Source organism: Siniperca chuatsi, linkage group LG10 (assembly GCF_020085105.1).
Source record: "Siniperca chuatsi isolate FFG_IHB_CAS linkage group LG10, ASM2008510v1, whole genome shotgun sequence".
Taxonomy (NCBI): Eukaryota; Metazoa; Chordata; class Actinopteri; order Centrarchiformes; family Sinipercidae; genus Siniperca; species Siniperca chuatsi.
The window spans coordinates 25883493-25897736 of NC_058051.1; the positions used below are offsets into that span (position 1 = coordinate 25883493).

Sequence of the window (14244 nt, forward strand, 5' to 3'; positions counted from 1 at the left end):
TCCTCTCTTTCAGATTGGTCAGGCGTTGAGCTGAGGCTCAATTCTAAGGAGACCGGTCAGATGCTTATCAGCACAGAGGTCAAGTTTTACAACTGCAGCGTCCACCAACTGTGAGTATCTCTCTCAGAGCTCATTCATTCTCTTTTCCTTTACAAAAAAACAATGCCCCAGACCTGCTACCAAAAACTACTGGATCAATGCTCTGGGAATTAGTTACAATTTGTCCTCAACCTTAGCCGGCCCCAGTCCTCTAAAAATAACCCCTGTAAAGACTAATGTAATCTGATCGCTGGCTGCTCCCTGAGCACCGTTACAGGAAGTTTCTGTGCTGTTGCGCTAATGAAGCCTTCTTTTCAGACACGCTGCAGCACAAAACACGCAGCTTTCTGCCTAACAGGTCTTCAGTAGGGATTTCATGCCCGTTTTCATGCCATGTCTGTCCCTGATTGAGTGATGTTGAATTGAATCCCTGGATTGGAGATCTCAGTGTCGGCGGTGCCTTTGCAATTGCTCGCTTCATTCCAGTGTGGCAGATTCTGTTTGTGCTAGATCCAAAACCCTTGCTGACTTGGGAGTATCACTGAATGGATAGCAGGAGACTAAGGATATCACAGCAGTGGCGCTAGCAGGGGTGCAGGGATTGTAGCATGTCATATTATCCTTTCACTATCCCCTCGACATTAAAACAAAATGTTGTAGCCACTATTTCCTTTGCCAGATAAAAGCAGGCAATGTTATTCTGCATCTCTCTCTCTCACACACACACACACACAGACACACACACACACATTCACACTGCCCTATAGCTTCATATGGCTGTCTGAGAACCCTGTCTGAGTAGCACAGAAAGCAATTACCAGCTCTCACATCAGCTCAGTTAAACGGCGACAACAAACATACTTTCTCACACAGCCACACACACACACAAACACGCAAAGAAAAATACATACACTTGAAAAGGGCATACGCTCTCCCTCACACGCTCTGATGCCAACTTGTACTCTCTCTTTCTCTCCCTCTTACACACATACTGTACACTCTATTTGCCAGAAGGTGAATCAGCCCTATTCTTCTGAATTAGTGTGCTTGCTAGAGATCCCCCCCATGCTTTTGCACTGTTGAATATTTCACAATAAGCAAGTATGCATAACTCAGCCTTATTTCAGAGAGAGAAAGAGAGAGGGAGAGCCAAGTGAGACTACAATACACTCTCCGAACAACTGTTCGTGAATACAAAGTGTAGTAAATGCCATCACAATCAATTAAAAGTGTATGTTGTCTTTGCTATGACAACATACAGAGAGTATCATGACTTGTAGCCTCAGGTGGTCGCTTCTTCTGGTTTTCTTGTCTGTGCTTTGCTTTTGTTCATCTCTCCATCCATTCATCCATGTAACCAGTACACAGTTTTGTAAAGGACATTTACTCAAGTGCTGTACTGAAGATGAATTCTGAGGTCATTAGCTAGTGATAATTAAGCACCCAAATACGAATGCAGGACTTTTACTTGTAATGGAATCGTTTTGCATTATCGTATTGATACTTTTACTTTAGTAAAGGATCTGAATACTTCTTCCACCACTGGCAGTACAAGTACAGTATGTACCTCTATAGTGGCACATACACACAAACACACACACTTACATATTGTACATGCAAAAAAGCTCACACACAAACACACACCTAACAGCTGGTAATTACAGCAACACTCCAACAATGCAGGGCTAATGGTAATTGCAGGATCAAGCTGCGCCACTGTCTTATTTGTCCTCATTACTCAACGTTCCTCCACTCTCTCGCTCTCTGTCTCTCGTTCTCCATCTGATTCTGGTTATGAGGGCTAATATGCAGTCTAGCGTTCACACATGACACGCAATATTAATATATGGCAGTAGAAAATATATGCAGGGAGAACTTGGCCCAGCAGCTATTAGGTACTGTGCCAACCACAAGGGCACAACAACAGCAGGTGCCCACTTGGGATCTGAACTCATTTCCTCTGTGGCACTTCCCCCACTTTGGCAAACTCGCTGCCCCTCCTTGACTGTGCTGCTTTTTCCTGACTCTCTCCTTCCGTGTGTGTGTGTGTGTCCATGCAGGTGTCTGTCATGTGTGAACAGTGCCTTCCGCTGCCACTGGTGCAAGTACCGCAACTTGTGTACCCACGACCCCTCCAGCTGTTCCTTCCAGGAGGGACGAGTCAACGCCTCTGAGGTTGGTGGAACACACACATGCACAAACACACACGTGCAAGTTTGCTAGCATAACTTTCTGTCTTTCCTATCTTTTCCTCTTTCCTCCTCTCTCTCTCTTCCTCTCTCCTGCACATTCCCCATCTCTGTTTCCTTCTGCCTGCATCCTGCTCTGTGTTCCAGCTCTGTGTCAGCCTTGGGGCATGTCTACAGAAAGACAGCCATCTAAGCTCTTCTATTTCCGAATTGGCGTTTCTCATTCAGAGCTCTTGTTCTCTGCAGTAGCAATTAACACTCTATTATCACTGGAGTTATTGAGCTTAGCGTGTCTTAACAATGACACAGGATCACTCTGACCCAATCAATCATGTGCAGTAGATAAAAACTGCTTGAAATATGCTCATGTGTATGTTGATTTCCATGTGTCTCTGGCTATGCACACAGACAGTACTTGGGAATTTGCTGTATGTGTTTTTTTCTTTCTTCCCCAAACGCATTTACTTGTACTAAAGGACAACAAAGTGTGTTAGCTGCTCCTTTGGGTTAAGTTACAGTACATATGGATCAACTGGCAACGCCACAGTGGGCATCACTCCTGCTCCTGTCTTTCAATTCATACAGCATATTTGCAGTGGAACTCACACACAATGTCATTAATTAGATCAGATGTTTTACCCTATGTCAGTATTATGAATAAAGGCTGGCCTCTCTCTGTCTGTGAGCACCAATTGCAGCTGTTTCGATAGGATGAACCTGCCAGATAAAGCTGTGTTAGAAAAGAGGTCAGTATGGGATCACTATACGATGTCATATCTATGATCTAAGAGGACTCAAGATTTATGGATGTGAAAGGCTAAAGGCTACCAAGACCAAAGCTTTAATGTGTAATGCTGCTGTGATAGTTTTCTTGGTGCAAATGTTGCTTTCACATTATAGTGCTAACAGAATTGACCTACAAATTGCTGCCTTGTACTGTAAACCACTGAGCGCTTATTTAATCATTCTCTTCACCAATTGAGCAATTTCAAAATTCCACTCTTGATAATGAGTTGTTCAACGCTCAGACATCTGCTCTGAGCTTTCCAAGGACATAGGAGTCACTTTCAAATTCTAAACTTAAGATGAATTTCCATTTCAGCTGCACTTATCTTAAATCCGTGTATCATTCGTTCTTTTCATATTCAATAGGGAATCCAAAATTTGGAAAAACAATTTGTTATTCATTTATGAATCCAACAAAAAAAAAAAAACGGCTTGTTGTTCGTACTTTCGATATAATGCTTAAGTCAAAAATAGGAAATGACGAACTTGATAAACTTGCAGCAATTCCCCTAGGCGATGACGGTGGCTGATTTAATGTAATGAATATGAGCTTGAACATCAACATAACTGGGTTTTTTTTTTTCAACAAATTATTTTGGAAAATAAAAACCGAGGCTAAATTTGCAGCACACAGTGACTCACGCTATGTGTGTAATGGGACAAGAATGGGAACACTCAACCACAGTCAACTCACTGTACCCATGGCAACATTATACTTCCTGTTTCCTGTAAAAGTTTATCTGTTCACACAAGTGACTTTTAACGCGACGTTTTCCAAAATACTTATTGAATTGAATATGAAAAGAACAAATGATACACAGACTATCATACTTCATGCTTCTTATTATCCTTCCTATTCATCACTCTCATTCGGAACTGTGGTGTCTACTGTCTTGCTAGTGACCTAAACACCACAAAAAGTTCAGTTTTGGTTTTTCTGTTTTGTTGGCACTGATGTGTGCTCCCTGTCCTGCATTTGTTTCCTCCAGGATTGTCCCCAGCTGGTGCGCTCTGAGGAGATTCTGATCCCAGCGGGGGAGGTGAAGCCTATCACCCTGAAGGCCAGGAATCTGCCCCAGCCCCAGTCTGGCCAGAGAGGCTATGAGTGTGTCCTCCACATCCAGGGGTTCAGCCACAGAGTCACTGCCCTCCGCTTCAACAGCTCCAGTGTGCAGTGCCAGAACAGCTCGGTAGGTTGGGTGACGCTTGCCCAGATTGTGCCAACCTTGGTGTAATTGGTGATGCATGATTTGTTTGTGTGTGTGTGTGTGATTTTATTATTTTAATCATTATTTAGTATACATTGTACATTCAGTATACAGAAAGATACTGTACATTGGTAATTATATAGGTTATATTACTATATTATAGTCTGTAGTAAACGAGTGCCATACCACATTGCCACAGTTTGTGTGTTTGTGTTTGTGTACCTATGTGTGTCATTTAGTCAGTAGAGCCACAGTAGATGCAACCTAGGTAATTACACTGGAGAAGACTGCAGCATGGCTCTACCCTCCAGTACTACTCTCTCTCTCTCTCTCTCTCTCTCTCTCTCTCTCTCTCTCTCTCTCTTCTCTCTTTCTCTCTCTCTCTCTCTTTCTCTCTCTTACACACATACACAAATACACACACTTGCACAATAAAAGTAAGGCTGGAATTAAGGGCATAGGAGGCAGTTAAGGACAGCATCTGTAAAGGCCAGGAGGGAAGCTCAAGCTTCGGTTCAGCTGTCTCATTTCTTGTGACCTTTCACTTTGTCAACTCTCTGATGATGAGATGATATAACTTTGGGGTAATATTGGAAGGACATAGTGCTGCATCTACAAGGACTCATGGGAATTCAAATTCCCAAACCTTCTATTGAAATCCTCCTCTCTTTTTGTCTCTTGTCCACCTTCACCCCAATCTCTCTTTCTCTTTCCCCCTCTTTCTCGCCATCCTTGGCCTCTAGTATTTGTACGAGGGAATGAAAATCAGTGAGCTGCCTGTGGATTTCTCAGTGGTGTGGAACGGCAACTTCATTATTGATAACCCGGAGAATATCCAAGGTGAGAACAAGAGAAGCTGCTGTCAATATGTGCTGGCAAACAAGATGAAGATGGACATGTCTAACCATCATTTTCCTAATCTCTCTCTGTGTTCAAATATTGTCTTTTCTAAGCAGAGTTCAAGATGTGTGTGTACATATATTTATATGGTATGTTAATCACAGGTGTATCTTAAAATATATGTTAGTGGAGATAAAAAAGAAGAGATAGCCTGTGGGGATATTTTATTTCCTTAAATGAAAAATACTCTCCAAATACTTACTGTAGGTTTCTCAGTTGTTGCGTGTTCACTGTATATCCCCACTGCTTCCTGTATCCCACAGTGCACCTGTACAAGTGTGCAGCCCAGCGGGACAGCTGCGGCATGTGCCTGAAGGCAGAGAGGAAGTTCCAGTGTGGCTGGTGCAGTGGAGAGGGAAGGTGTACCCTGCGGCACCACTGCCCTCCCATCAATCCTTACACCACCCGCTGGCTGAACCTGTCCAGTAAGAATGTCAAGTGCACAAACCCACGCATCACTGAGGTCAGTACACATAATCCTCTGCCTGTCCTTCCTGCCTGCCCACACGCATCTAGCTCCAATCAATGTGCAATTAACAGCTATCACGTTGCTGCATCTTGTCGTAGGTCTTCATAGAGGATCATGAGGCACTCAGTTGACACTGTAGGACTATACTTACATTTCAAAAGTTAACATCTATAACAGCTTGATAAGACATTGTCATTGGCGACAGTGGCAATGCTATTACATAGTTAAAGACTTGCTTTGTATTCTCTAAAGCGTGTCATAACCGATAAAGCGCAGTAAACACATGATCCTGGCATGCTCAGTTTTTTTAAACAGTTATACAAAAGTTGTACTGATAACAGCAGAGTTCTTAAGAGACAGGTAGGACTCTTGACAATGAAATGTCATTGAGAGGTATTGCATGAGAACCAGCTATGCTACTATGCTCAGTTTTCCTCTGGACCCAAAAAGAATGAGAATAAGCCTTAAAGAAGCTCCCCAGGGTGCAGGGCCCACCTAATGCCTGCAGATTTGTAAATTTTCTGTCTTCCTGTCTTGTCTTTTTCTTTTTGTATCTCTTTCTGTAATTGAGAGGGCATTTGTTGTTTGTTTTTGCTTAAGAGCAAAATAACATATGCTCCACTTTGTTTATGTGTATGATTGTGTATGTGCCTGTATGACTGTATGTGTTATACTCACAGGTGTACATTGATGTGAGAGTTCTTCTTACCTTCAGGGTTTGTCCAAGGGCAAGAGAGGACCAGAGATATTCAGTTTTAAGGCTCGTCTCTTTGACATTTGCCTTCTCTTTGTGCAGAATTCACAGATGCCTGCTGAAAGATTTTAATGTCTTTTGTCTTCTCACAAGGTTATTCCAGCCCTTTGAAAGTAACTTTGGCACAAATGTTTAAAAGGGAACCATATAAAACAACCACACAAACAAAAGAAAAACAGCCACTTTGAATAAGTGAGTAGCTATTCCAATTGAAGCTAGCTGGCAGTTATAGGTCTTTTTAATATATTGCTATTCATAAAGACAACAAGGAGGTGTATGTGGTTCTCCTTTGTTTTTCCTCCCACTCTCTGAGCCTTCTCAGACATTGCAACAACCCAACCCAATGACTGGATGTCCTCCACCTCAGCAACACCAGGGTCATGACCTGGAAGTGCTTATTTGTTTTCCCATAAGCAGTCCTTTGCTTGCTCAGGACACATTCTCACCCGCCTGGTGGGTTTGCTGTCACAGGGGAGTAAGGCCAGGAGGAAATACTATTTCATTAGGCTTGGTAATGCACCAGTGCATTGTGGTTAACCCACCAGACCCATCTACCTCCACATTGATTCATTTTGCTTCTCATTCCTCCACTGCATACTCACATCTAACTCCAGCCAATTAAAAAGTGAAGTTAATGACTTGGTTAATTGATTTGCTATACTGTATGCAGATAAGCCAGAAAAAGAGAAGCAGAATGAAGAAGATGGCCATCCCTACATCTTTTTAATTCTGCCTCTCCATCAATTCTGTCTGTCTGTCTCTCTCTCTCTCTGTCTGTCTTCTTCCCTTCCTGTGTGTGTCTCTGTGTAACTATCTCTGACTCATCTTGGTGAATTAAATTATGCTCTCGTTGTCATTCTATGGCACATGCTCACTACCATCCAGTGGGACATACCTCATTCCCCTCTGTGTTTTCATTAGTGTTATTATCACAGTATGCTATTACCAAGGCCACCACTTGTCCAGACCTTCATCTGTCACTCTGCAAGCATTAAGGGACTAAAAATGGGAGATTTACCGATTGCAGAAAAAGCCTTAAACTTGAGCACTGCAAGGAGAGAATGTGAAGGTGTTGTTTATTTGAGAACAGGGAAATGCTTAGCTTTAATAACTTGCAAAATTAGTAAAATGCTCATTGTTCATCTATGAGGCTTTTGCTCAATCACATATTGAGCAACAAAGCAGAAGTATTAAATGAACAATGCAAAGAAAAGTACTCGTAAACAATAAGCAGCTTTAGGTGCAGTATGCCTTGAATTATTGGATACATCTGTTGTCCAATGGTGTATTGGTCATTGATCATAACTCCTGGCCTGTTTTAACTGACAAGATATCCCCTCAAGATACGTTCAGAGGAGCTACAACAACATTTCAACTATCTCAAATATCTACAGAGAACATCAGTTTTATGTGTCAGTTTGTCAGAATCATAGTAAGGGCTTACAGACTTGCTCATGGTCAACAGTCAGGCAGAAATCCATTATATATCGAAGGCAAAGACACATCAATTTCTCCACCTACAGTAGCTGCAAGGCCTTATATTCTGAGATGTCGGCTTGATTGGAAAAAACGTATTGCCAAAGCTCTTTCCAACTACATACAGTGTGTAAACCAAAGATCAATGCAACAAGTTTAATGTTACAGGGGAGCTGTCAAAAGGCATTCTGGCAAAAACGTTATTCACACACAAATTTAGTAACATAATTTTAAATCATTTCTGTCTGATATATTAGAGTGTTGCAGGGGGAATCTTTCCTTTAAGTTCTGGAGATTCAAATTGTGAATGAGAGCAAGGAGAGTATGGAGGAGTTGAGTGGGGTGAAGCGAGGCAACAGAGAGAACAAAGGACAGAGCAGAGGAACTGAACCATGAAAAGGTGGAAAGAACGAAGGGGGGAAAGAGGAGAGAGAAATGGAGCCCCTGTGGGCTGTCTGAACTCAGGTCTGTTAACAGCTATAGGTGGCATAACCAACTCTGCTTTAATTTAGATGATTCACATGAGCACGTACTTCAGATAGACACAGACATTATTTCTCCTCTTCATTGCCGGTGAAGTCGGCGTTCGTTTGTGCCGCGCCCTACCCCCCTCGTCTCTCAGTGATTACAGTTTCTTTAAGAAGCAGACATCCCCCTGGTGGGATGAATTTATTAATAAATTTGGTTTTGATTGTATGCACCAAAGCCCCCATCATGAGCTGATTTGTATACATACTAGCACATTAGTAGATATGCCTACCACAAGATAGGCCTTTTGAATAATTAATGTTTCTATTAAGTGCCATGGTGCCTCCCACCATGGGCCATTAATATTGAAGAGATGTAAGCCCCTGCTAACAGCAGAGGGAACGACATCAAATAAAGCTGGGAGTTGGATGGGCATATGAAAGGCATCTCTTCAATTGGCTTTGGCCATGGCTTCTGTATGTGTTTACAGTATGGCAAAGAGGTTTCCCTGCCTCCCAGTGACAGTGAATATAAACATCTAGCTGTTGCCTTAGAATAGGAAAAAAGTGTAGGATTCCTCTCTTTCTTTCTTTCTCCCTCACACAGTGTGTTCAAGCTTATTGTTGATATTTTGAGCACCACAGGGATGGTGGGCCTGTCAGTCAGCATCATAGTACAACTGAACTCTCCTCACTGCTGTAACAGTGAGAGAGCTGCTGTACTGTATGTGTGCTTCCCTTCATTAAACCAGCCAATAGAAGGAAGAACAAAATGTTGCACAGTAAAGTGAGTCTTCAGCCAGACAACATGCAGTATAATGCCCACATACCCCACACATCTTCACCTTGCAATACATTAAAGTGGCCTGTTCAAACACACAACATCAGTATACTCACTGAGGAAAATTCAGTCATCCACAAATACACCCCTTATCCCATCATTTTGTCTCTTGTTTTCTCCCCTTTTCACACTAAAAACTCCTTTTCATCACAACCCGTATCTCTTGGCTGACTACAAGACATTTAAGACCCCATAAAGTATTTAGGATGTAGTTTGTTCGGGAACAAGTGATCAGTGGGATTTTATCAAGGCCATTAAATGCTACTCACAATTAAATGTGACATGCTCGAATTAGTCTGAGCAGAGTCCAAAGACAAAGAGATTAGCTGCAAGCTCCTAAATTGTATCAAGGGCTATTTAATTTCAAAAGCAAAATATCCAGCAATAGCAAGAATGGAAATACATCTACTGTCGTGTAGTGTAATTCTGGGGGAATCTCTATAGAGCTTCACAGAGATAAAATCCTGTTAATTAATCCTATTAAAGGTGGATCGTAAAGAATATATATACAGTAAAAATGGTGACATTGTATATTTTAACAGTAGATGGGGTGAACATTATTAGCTGTGAATTGTCTTGGAGAATGGCGTTCAGCTCGGTCAGCTACTGTAGTTACAATGACATGCTAGGCTTGCATTGCCTGAAGGCAGCTGGGGCGGTGTATTACTCTCTGCTGTATGTATTGAGTTTAGCCATGGCTGCATCAGCACAACTTTCCCCACCATTACTTCAGCTGAATAAGTCAACACTGCACTGACAGACATCCCCAGGCTGTTCACATTGACGGCCATTTCTCTCTGTCTCCATAGTTTTTCTTTTGCTCAAACTAGCAGATAATCTTCCCTTTCTTTCTTGGGGATTAGAATGCATTTCTTCTCAATTTAGGTCATCTCACCCCTCTTTAGTCTTTCTATGGCTGTTGCCAAAGCCTGAAGAATGTCAAAGGAAACAGTGGTGGTAAGTGTCCAATATTCTGATCCCCTGAGCTGGAGAAATAAATTATGCTACAGAAAGCGCAAGAGTGGGAGCGGGGAGTGCGATGTGCAAGCTGACTGGCTGTTTGTTAGGAATTACCCTCTATTGACAGTGTGACAATGCCAGGCAGGCAGCAGCACTGCTCCTAAAAGGATTACACAGAGAGCATGGCATGGCAGCATTGGGTGGGAGCGGGGGAGTAAGGGCGGCAGGGTGTGCATGCATGTCCAATGAGGCTTCCTCTTCCTCTTCCCTCTGAAAAGTCTGTATGTTAAGACAAACAAGCAAGCTGGTGCTTAGAGGAGGAGGAGGATGTGTCACCGAGCCTGAGGGAGACGAGATGATGAAAGACAGAAAGCAAGAGAAGGGAAAGAGATGCAAAGAAGAGGATGTTGCAGTGAAATACAAAGACAAATTCCGCCCCTCTAAAGATTATCTACAGTTCATGACTGCAGTGGGTTCCCTGTGGTCTACAAAGGTCATTAGGATCTGGTTTACAGGCAATCAAACCACAGTTTCATGTACAAGGAGGGTCCTTTATAGATTTAGTTCCTTTGTTTGTGTAAGAAATACAGACACAGAGACAAAGAGCAGCACTTCTCTCACGCCTCCCAGCCTGGAGACATCGGTGGCGTGAGCCTTTGAAGGGGTGGTTTTTCTATGATCCACTGATGAATCAAGGCTCTATCTGCCAATGGGGAGCTCAGTCAAATGGGTTTCATGCATGGATTAGACTGTCTTCCTGTGCTTGGTCCACCGTGGGAAGGGCTCCATTTCAGCCTCAAGGGTAGAAGGAGGAGGTCACCCAAGCTTTTAGCATACCCATCTGTGATACAGCACTGCTGTCCTGTCGCCATCCCTGCCTCACCTGTCATCCATCATGGCTGATAGGACTGAACAGAGTGGCATCCACATTCCCTCTGCTGCTCATCCCATTTTCTCTGCTCTCTTCTTTCTTTCAGTCCCTTTCTGTTTCCTCTGCTCTCTATTTTTTGACTCCTCTCTCTCTCTCCCTCTCTCTCTTATAGTCTCCTATCCCCTCTCTCCCCTCCTCTCTCTCTTGTTCTCTCTCAGGCCCTTACATTGCTTATGTAACCATCACTAAGTCTACTCGAATAGCTGCTGCCATCGCCTGACATGGATATATTTAGCCATTATGTTTCCCCCCCTCTATACCCTGCATGCCCAAGCAGTGCTAAAAGATTCATGTATTCAGACCCCTCAGGCGGTGCAGTGACACACTTACTTTACATCCAGAGCAATTAATGTCCACTGAATCTAGATTACAATGCCGGTGTCCCACAGGGAAGCCGCAATGCCCTAGTGGGTGTCGGGGGTAGGGAGGGGAGGGTGTACAGCACCACTCGAAGGGTCGCCATCATGTGGCACTTTGCGGCTCAGTAAGCGGTCACAACTGACTGTTGTTTTTTTCCCTTCTGCTTGCATGGCCAGTAATAGCATATTGATTGTTTACATAGCACTAGCAGCTCCACACAGCAAAGTGACAGTCATCTCCTCCCAACTGCCCTCCTCTTTCTTACTCTCCTCTATCTCCTTTCACTTCTCTGTCCACCGAACAGTATTGTTTACTCTCTTGGTCTTTCTTTATCTCCTTTCTTCTGTTTTCTCTCTCCCGGCTCTCACTCCTTTTTCCTCCTCCTCCTCTTCTCCTCTTGTTTAAAGGGCTGGATGATGGCCAGCTCGGAGCCTCAACAGGCTCTGCAGCACAGAATGCAGTGTGCCACCCTGTGCCAAGGTCATGCTGGGCAGCCATATTGTATTTTATGAGTAGGTGGTCTGCACTAAGCATTAATATGGCCCCTTGTTAGATTTATCATCCATGGCACCAGCAGTAGATTATGAGCAGGCACCTATCCAGAATGTTAATAATCCATCCCATTTTTTTAAATTGAGGAAGTTGCTTTTATTGGATTTACCATTGTATAGTTTATAGGAAAGTTTTAAAAAGAAAGAAGAAGTTTAAAACTGTGGTCTTCTGTGTGATCGTGTGTGTATGGATGTGATGCCATATTTAGACTGGAAGAGCAACAAAACATGTGCCATTAGCTACTGTTGTGATTAGAGCATGCTCTTGGCACAATGACTCATGGCATGTTCTGACATTCTGTGGATGCAGGCGTGAGAGTGCTCTTAATTGGTTTTACAGCCACCTGGACCGTAAGAGCGTATTTACCCTTGAGCATCCATGGAAACCTGTGCCCATTTATGATTCCAAGACAGGTCCATAACTGAAGAGAAGAACATATTTCAATGTCACTTTTCACCAAAAGCATGTACAAGTTTGTCCCTGACTTTGGCTTTTTATGCCGTGCAGGTGACCCCAGTGGCTGGACCCCCAGAGGGAGGCACACAGGTGACCATCCATGGCACAAACCTTGGTCTGGCCTTCTCGGACATGGTGGGCAATGTGGAGGTGGCAGGGGTGAGATGTACCCCTGTAGAGGATGGCTACATCATTGCTGAACAGTAAGTCACACAAACAGGCATTATTACAAGCACTAGCATTATTATTTTAAAACTATTGTTATTAGTGATATGCTGATTGCAAACTAAACAAAATTCAATTAGTGCTGATTTTAGAAATACTTGTATTATTTGAAGACTTAATAATTCCTTCAAGTTAACTAAAAGCAGTTGGGAAAAGGTTTGCTTTATATTGTTCACAATGCAGCATGGAACATTTTTAATTATTATTAAATATCCCCATTTGTAAACAACACAATTTCCATGCCAACTCTCCTAATAGCAAATACAATACAGAGCATCATAATACTGTGCATCTAGACTGGGGTTTTGATACAGTATGTATGGGGTGTAACAGCAAACAAACTCTGACCAATATATGTGCATTGTGACAAAAAGCCGCTTTCCCCACCATCTCTACTTAATGAAGACTGGAGCAGGTCCAGACAGTCTGGCCCTGACATTGCTGTTCTCCCCCCTGCAGCACACTAGCCCAGTTCTCTCTCTGTAGCTCATCTAGTCAGCAACAATCCCATAACAGCTGTGTGTGTTTACTTGTGTTTACCTCCCTAATTGTCCCATGCTGTGCATACATCACGTTAAAGCCTGTCCCGTTCACCCTGAGCTAATGAAATGTTGCCCATTCTTCAAAACTTGTCCATCTCCCCCTTGGCTAGAAGAAACCCAGTGCCTAATGGTTGTTTAACCTCCCCAGGTGATGCAGACCTCACAAGGGAAAGGCAAGGATGTACACACATACTGCTAAGATGGTGGAGGAAATGCAATTCCTTATGAAAAATCGAATCCTATAATCAGTTTTAAAGGAAGCTAGTGCAAAAAGTGCTTATGGAAATTAAATACATTATGAGGAATATATATATATGTGTATATATATAAATGTAGTACAACATGGCCACTGTGAACTCATTACTCTGTACTACAGACATCACATATTCCTATATATATATATATATATATATATATATATATATATATATATATATATATATATATATATATATATATATATATACATATAAAGAGGTTTTTAGGGATGACAAAAGCACAGAAATTAGTCTTTCAGTTAGTGTGAAATTCTTCTCCCTCCACTGACTTGGAGTCAGTTAGAGAAAGCATAAAGTTTTAAATGTATAGCTGTGCACTGAGGCACAGCTGACACACATACACTTACCCACCAATGCACACACACACACACACACACACACACACACACACACACACACACACACACACACACACACACACAGGCTATCACAGTCATGGCTCTCAGAGGAGCCTTTAACCCTAATTCTTTCCTTGGCCTACTTCTGCCCTCAAAAAGAGAACAGCTCAGCACTGCACCATTGCTGTAACTCACATACTTTCAGTCTTCAGTGCTGTTAATACATATGTCACACACATATACTTACACATACATGTGCTTGCACAATTGCTACTAACTTACTGGTTATTTTGCTAATTAAATCCGGGGTGTTTCCCACTTTTGGTGGTATTTGAAAAATATGAGGACCACTCATGAATAGTGTGGATGACTTACAGTATGTCTGTGGTTCCTAGCTCTTTACTGGGCAGTTGTAATTAAAATTCACAATGTGCCACTTGGCTGTAGGGGACAATTTGTCAGCAGCACACTGA

The 14244-nt window shown here is 42.6% G+C and overlaps 1 protein-coding gene across 3 annotated transcripts in view; it reads left to right on the forward strand.

Annotated features, from left to right (window-relative positions):
• plxna2 (plexin A2) overlaps positions 1-14244 on the forward strand; it is a 164930-nt gene that overhangs the window by 104609 nt on the left and 46077 nt on the right. For all 3 annotated transcript variants that reach the window (XM_044212704.1, XM_044212706.1, XM_044212705.1), the window contains exons 8-13: positions 14-110; positions 2100-2214; positions 4004-4204; positions 4966-5062; positions 5386-5585; positions 12440-12591. In XM_044212704.1, coding sequence (XP_044068639.1) covers positions 14-110; positions 2100-2214; positions 4004-4204; positions 4966-5062; positions 5386-5585; positions 12440-12591 — 862 coding nt within the window. The remainder of the gene's footprint in view (positions 1-13; positions 111-2099; positions 2215-4003; positions 4205-4965; positions 5063-5385; positions 5586-12439; positions 12592-14244) is intronic.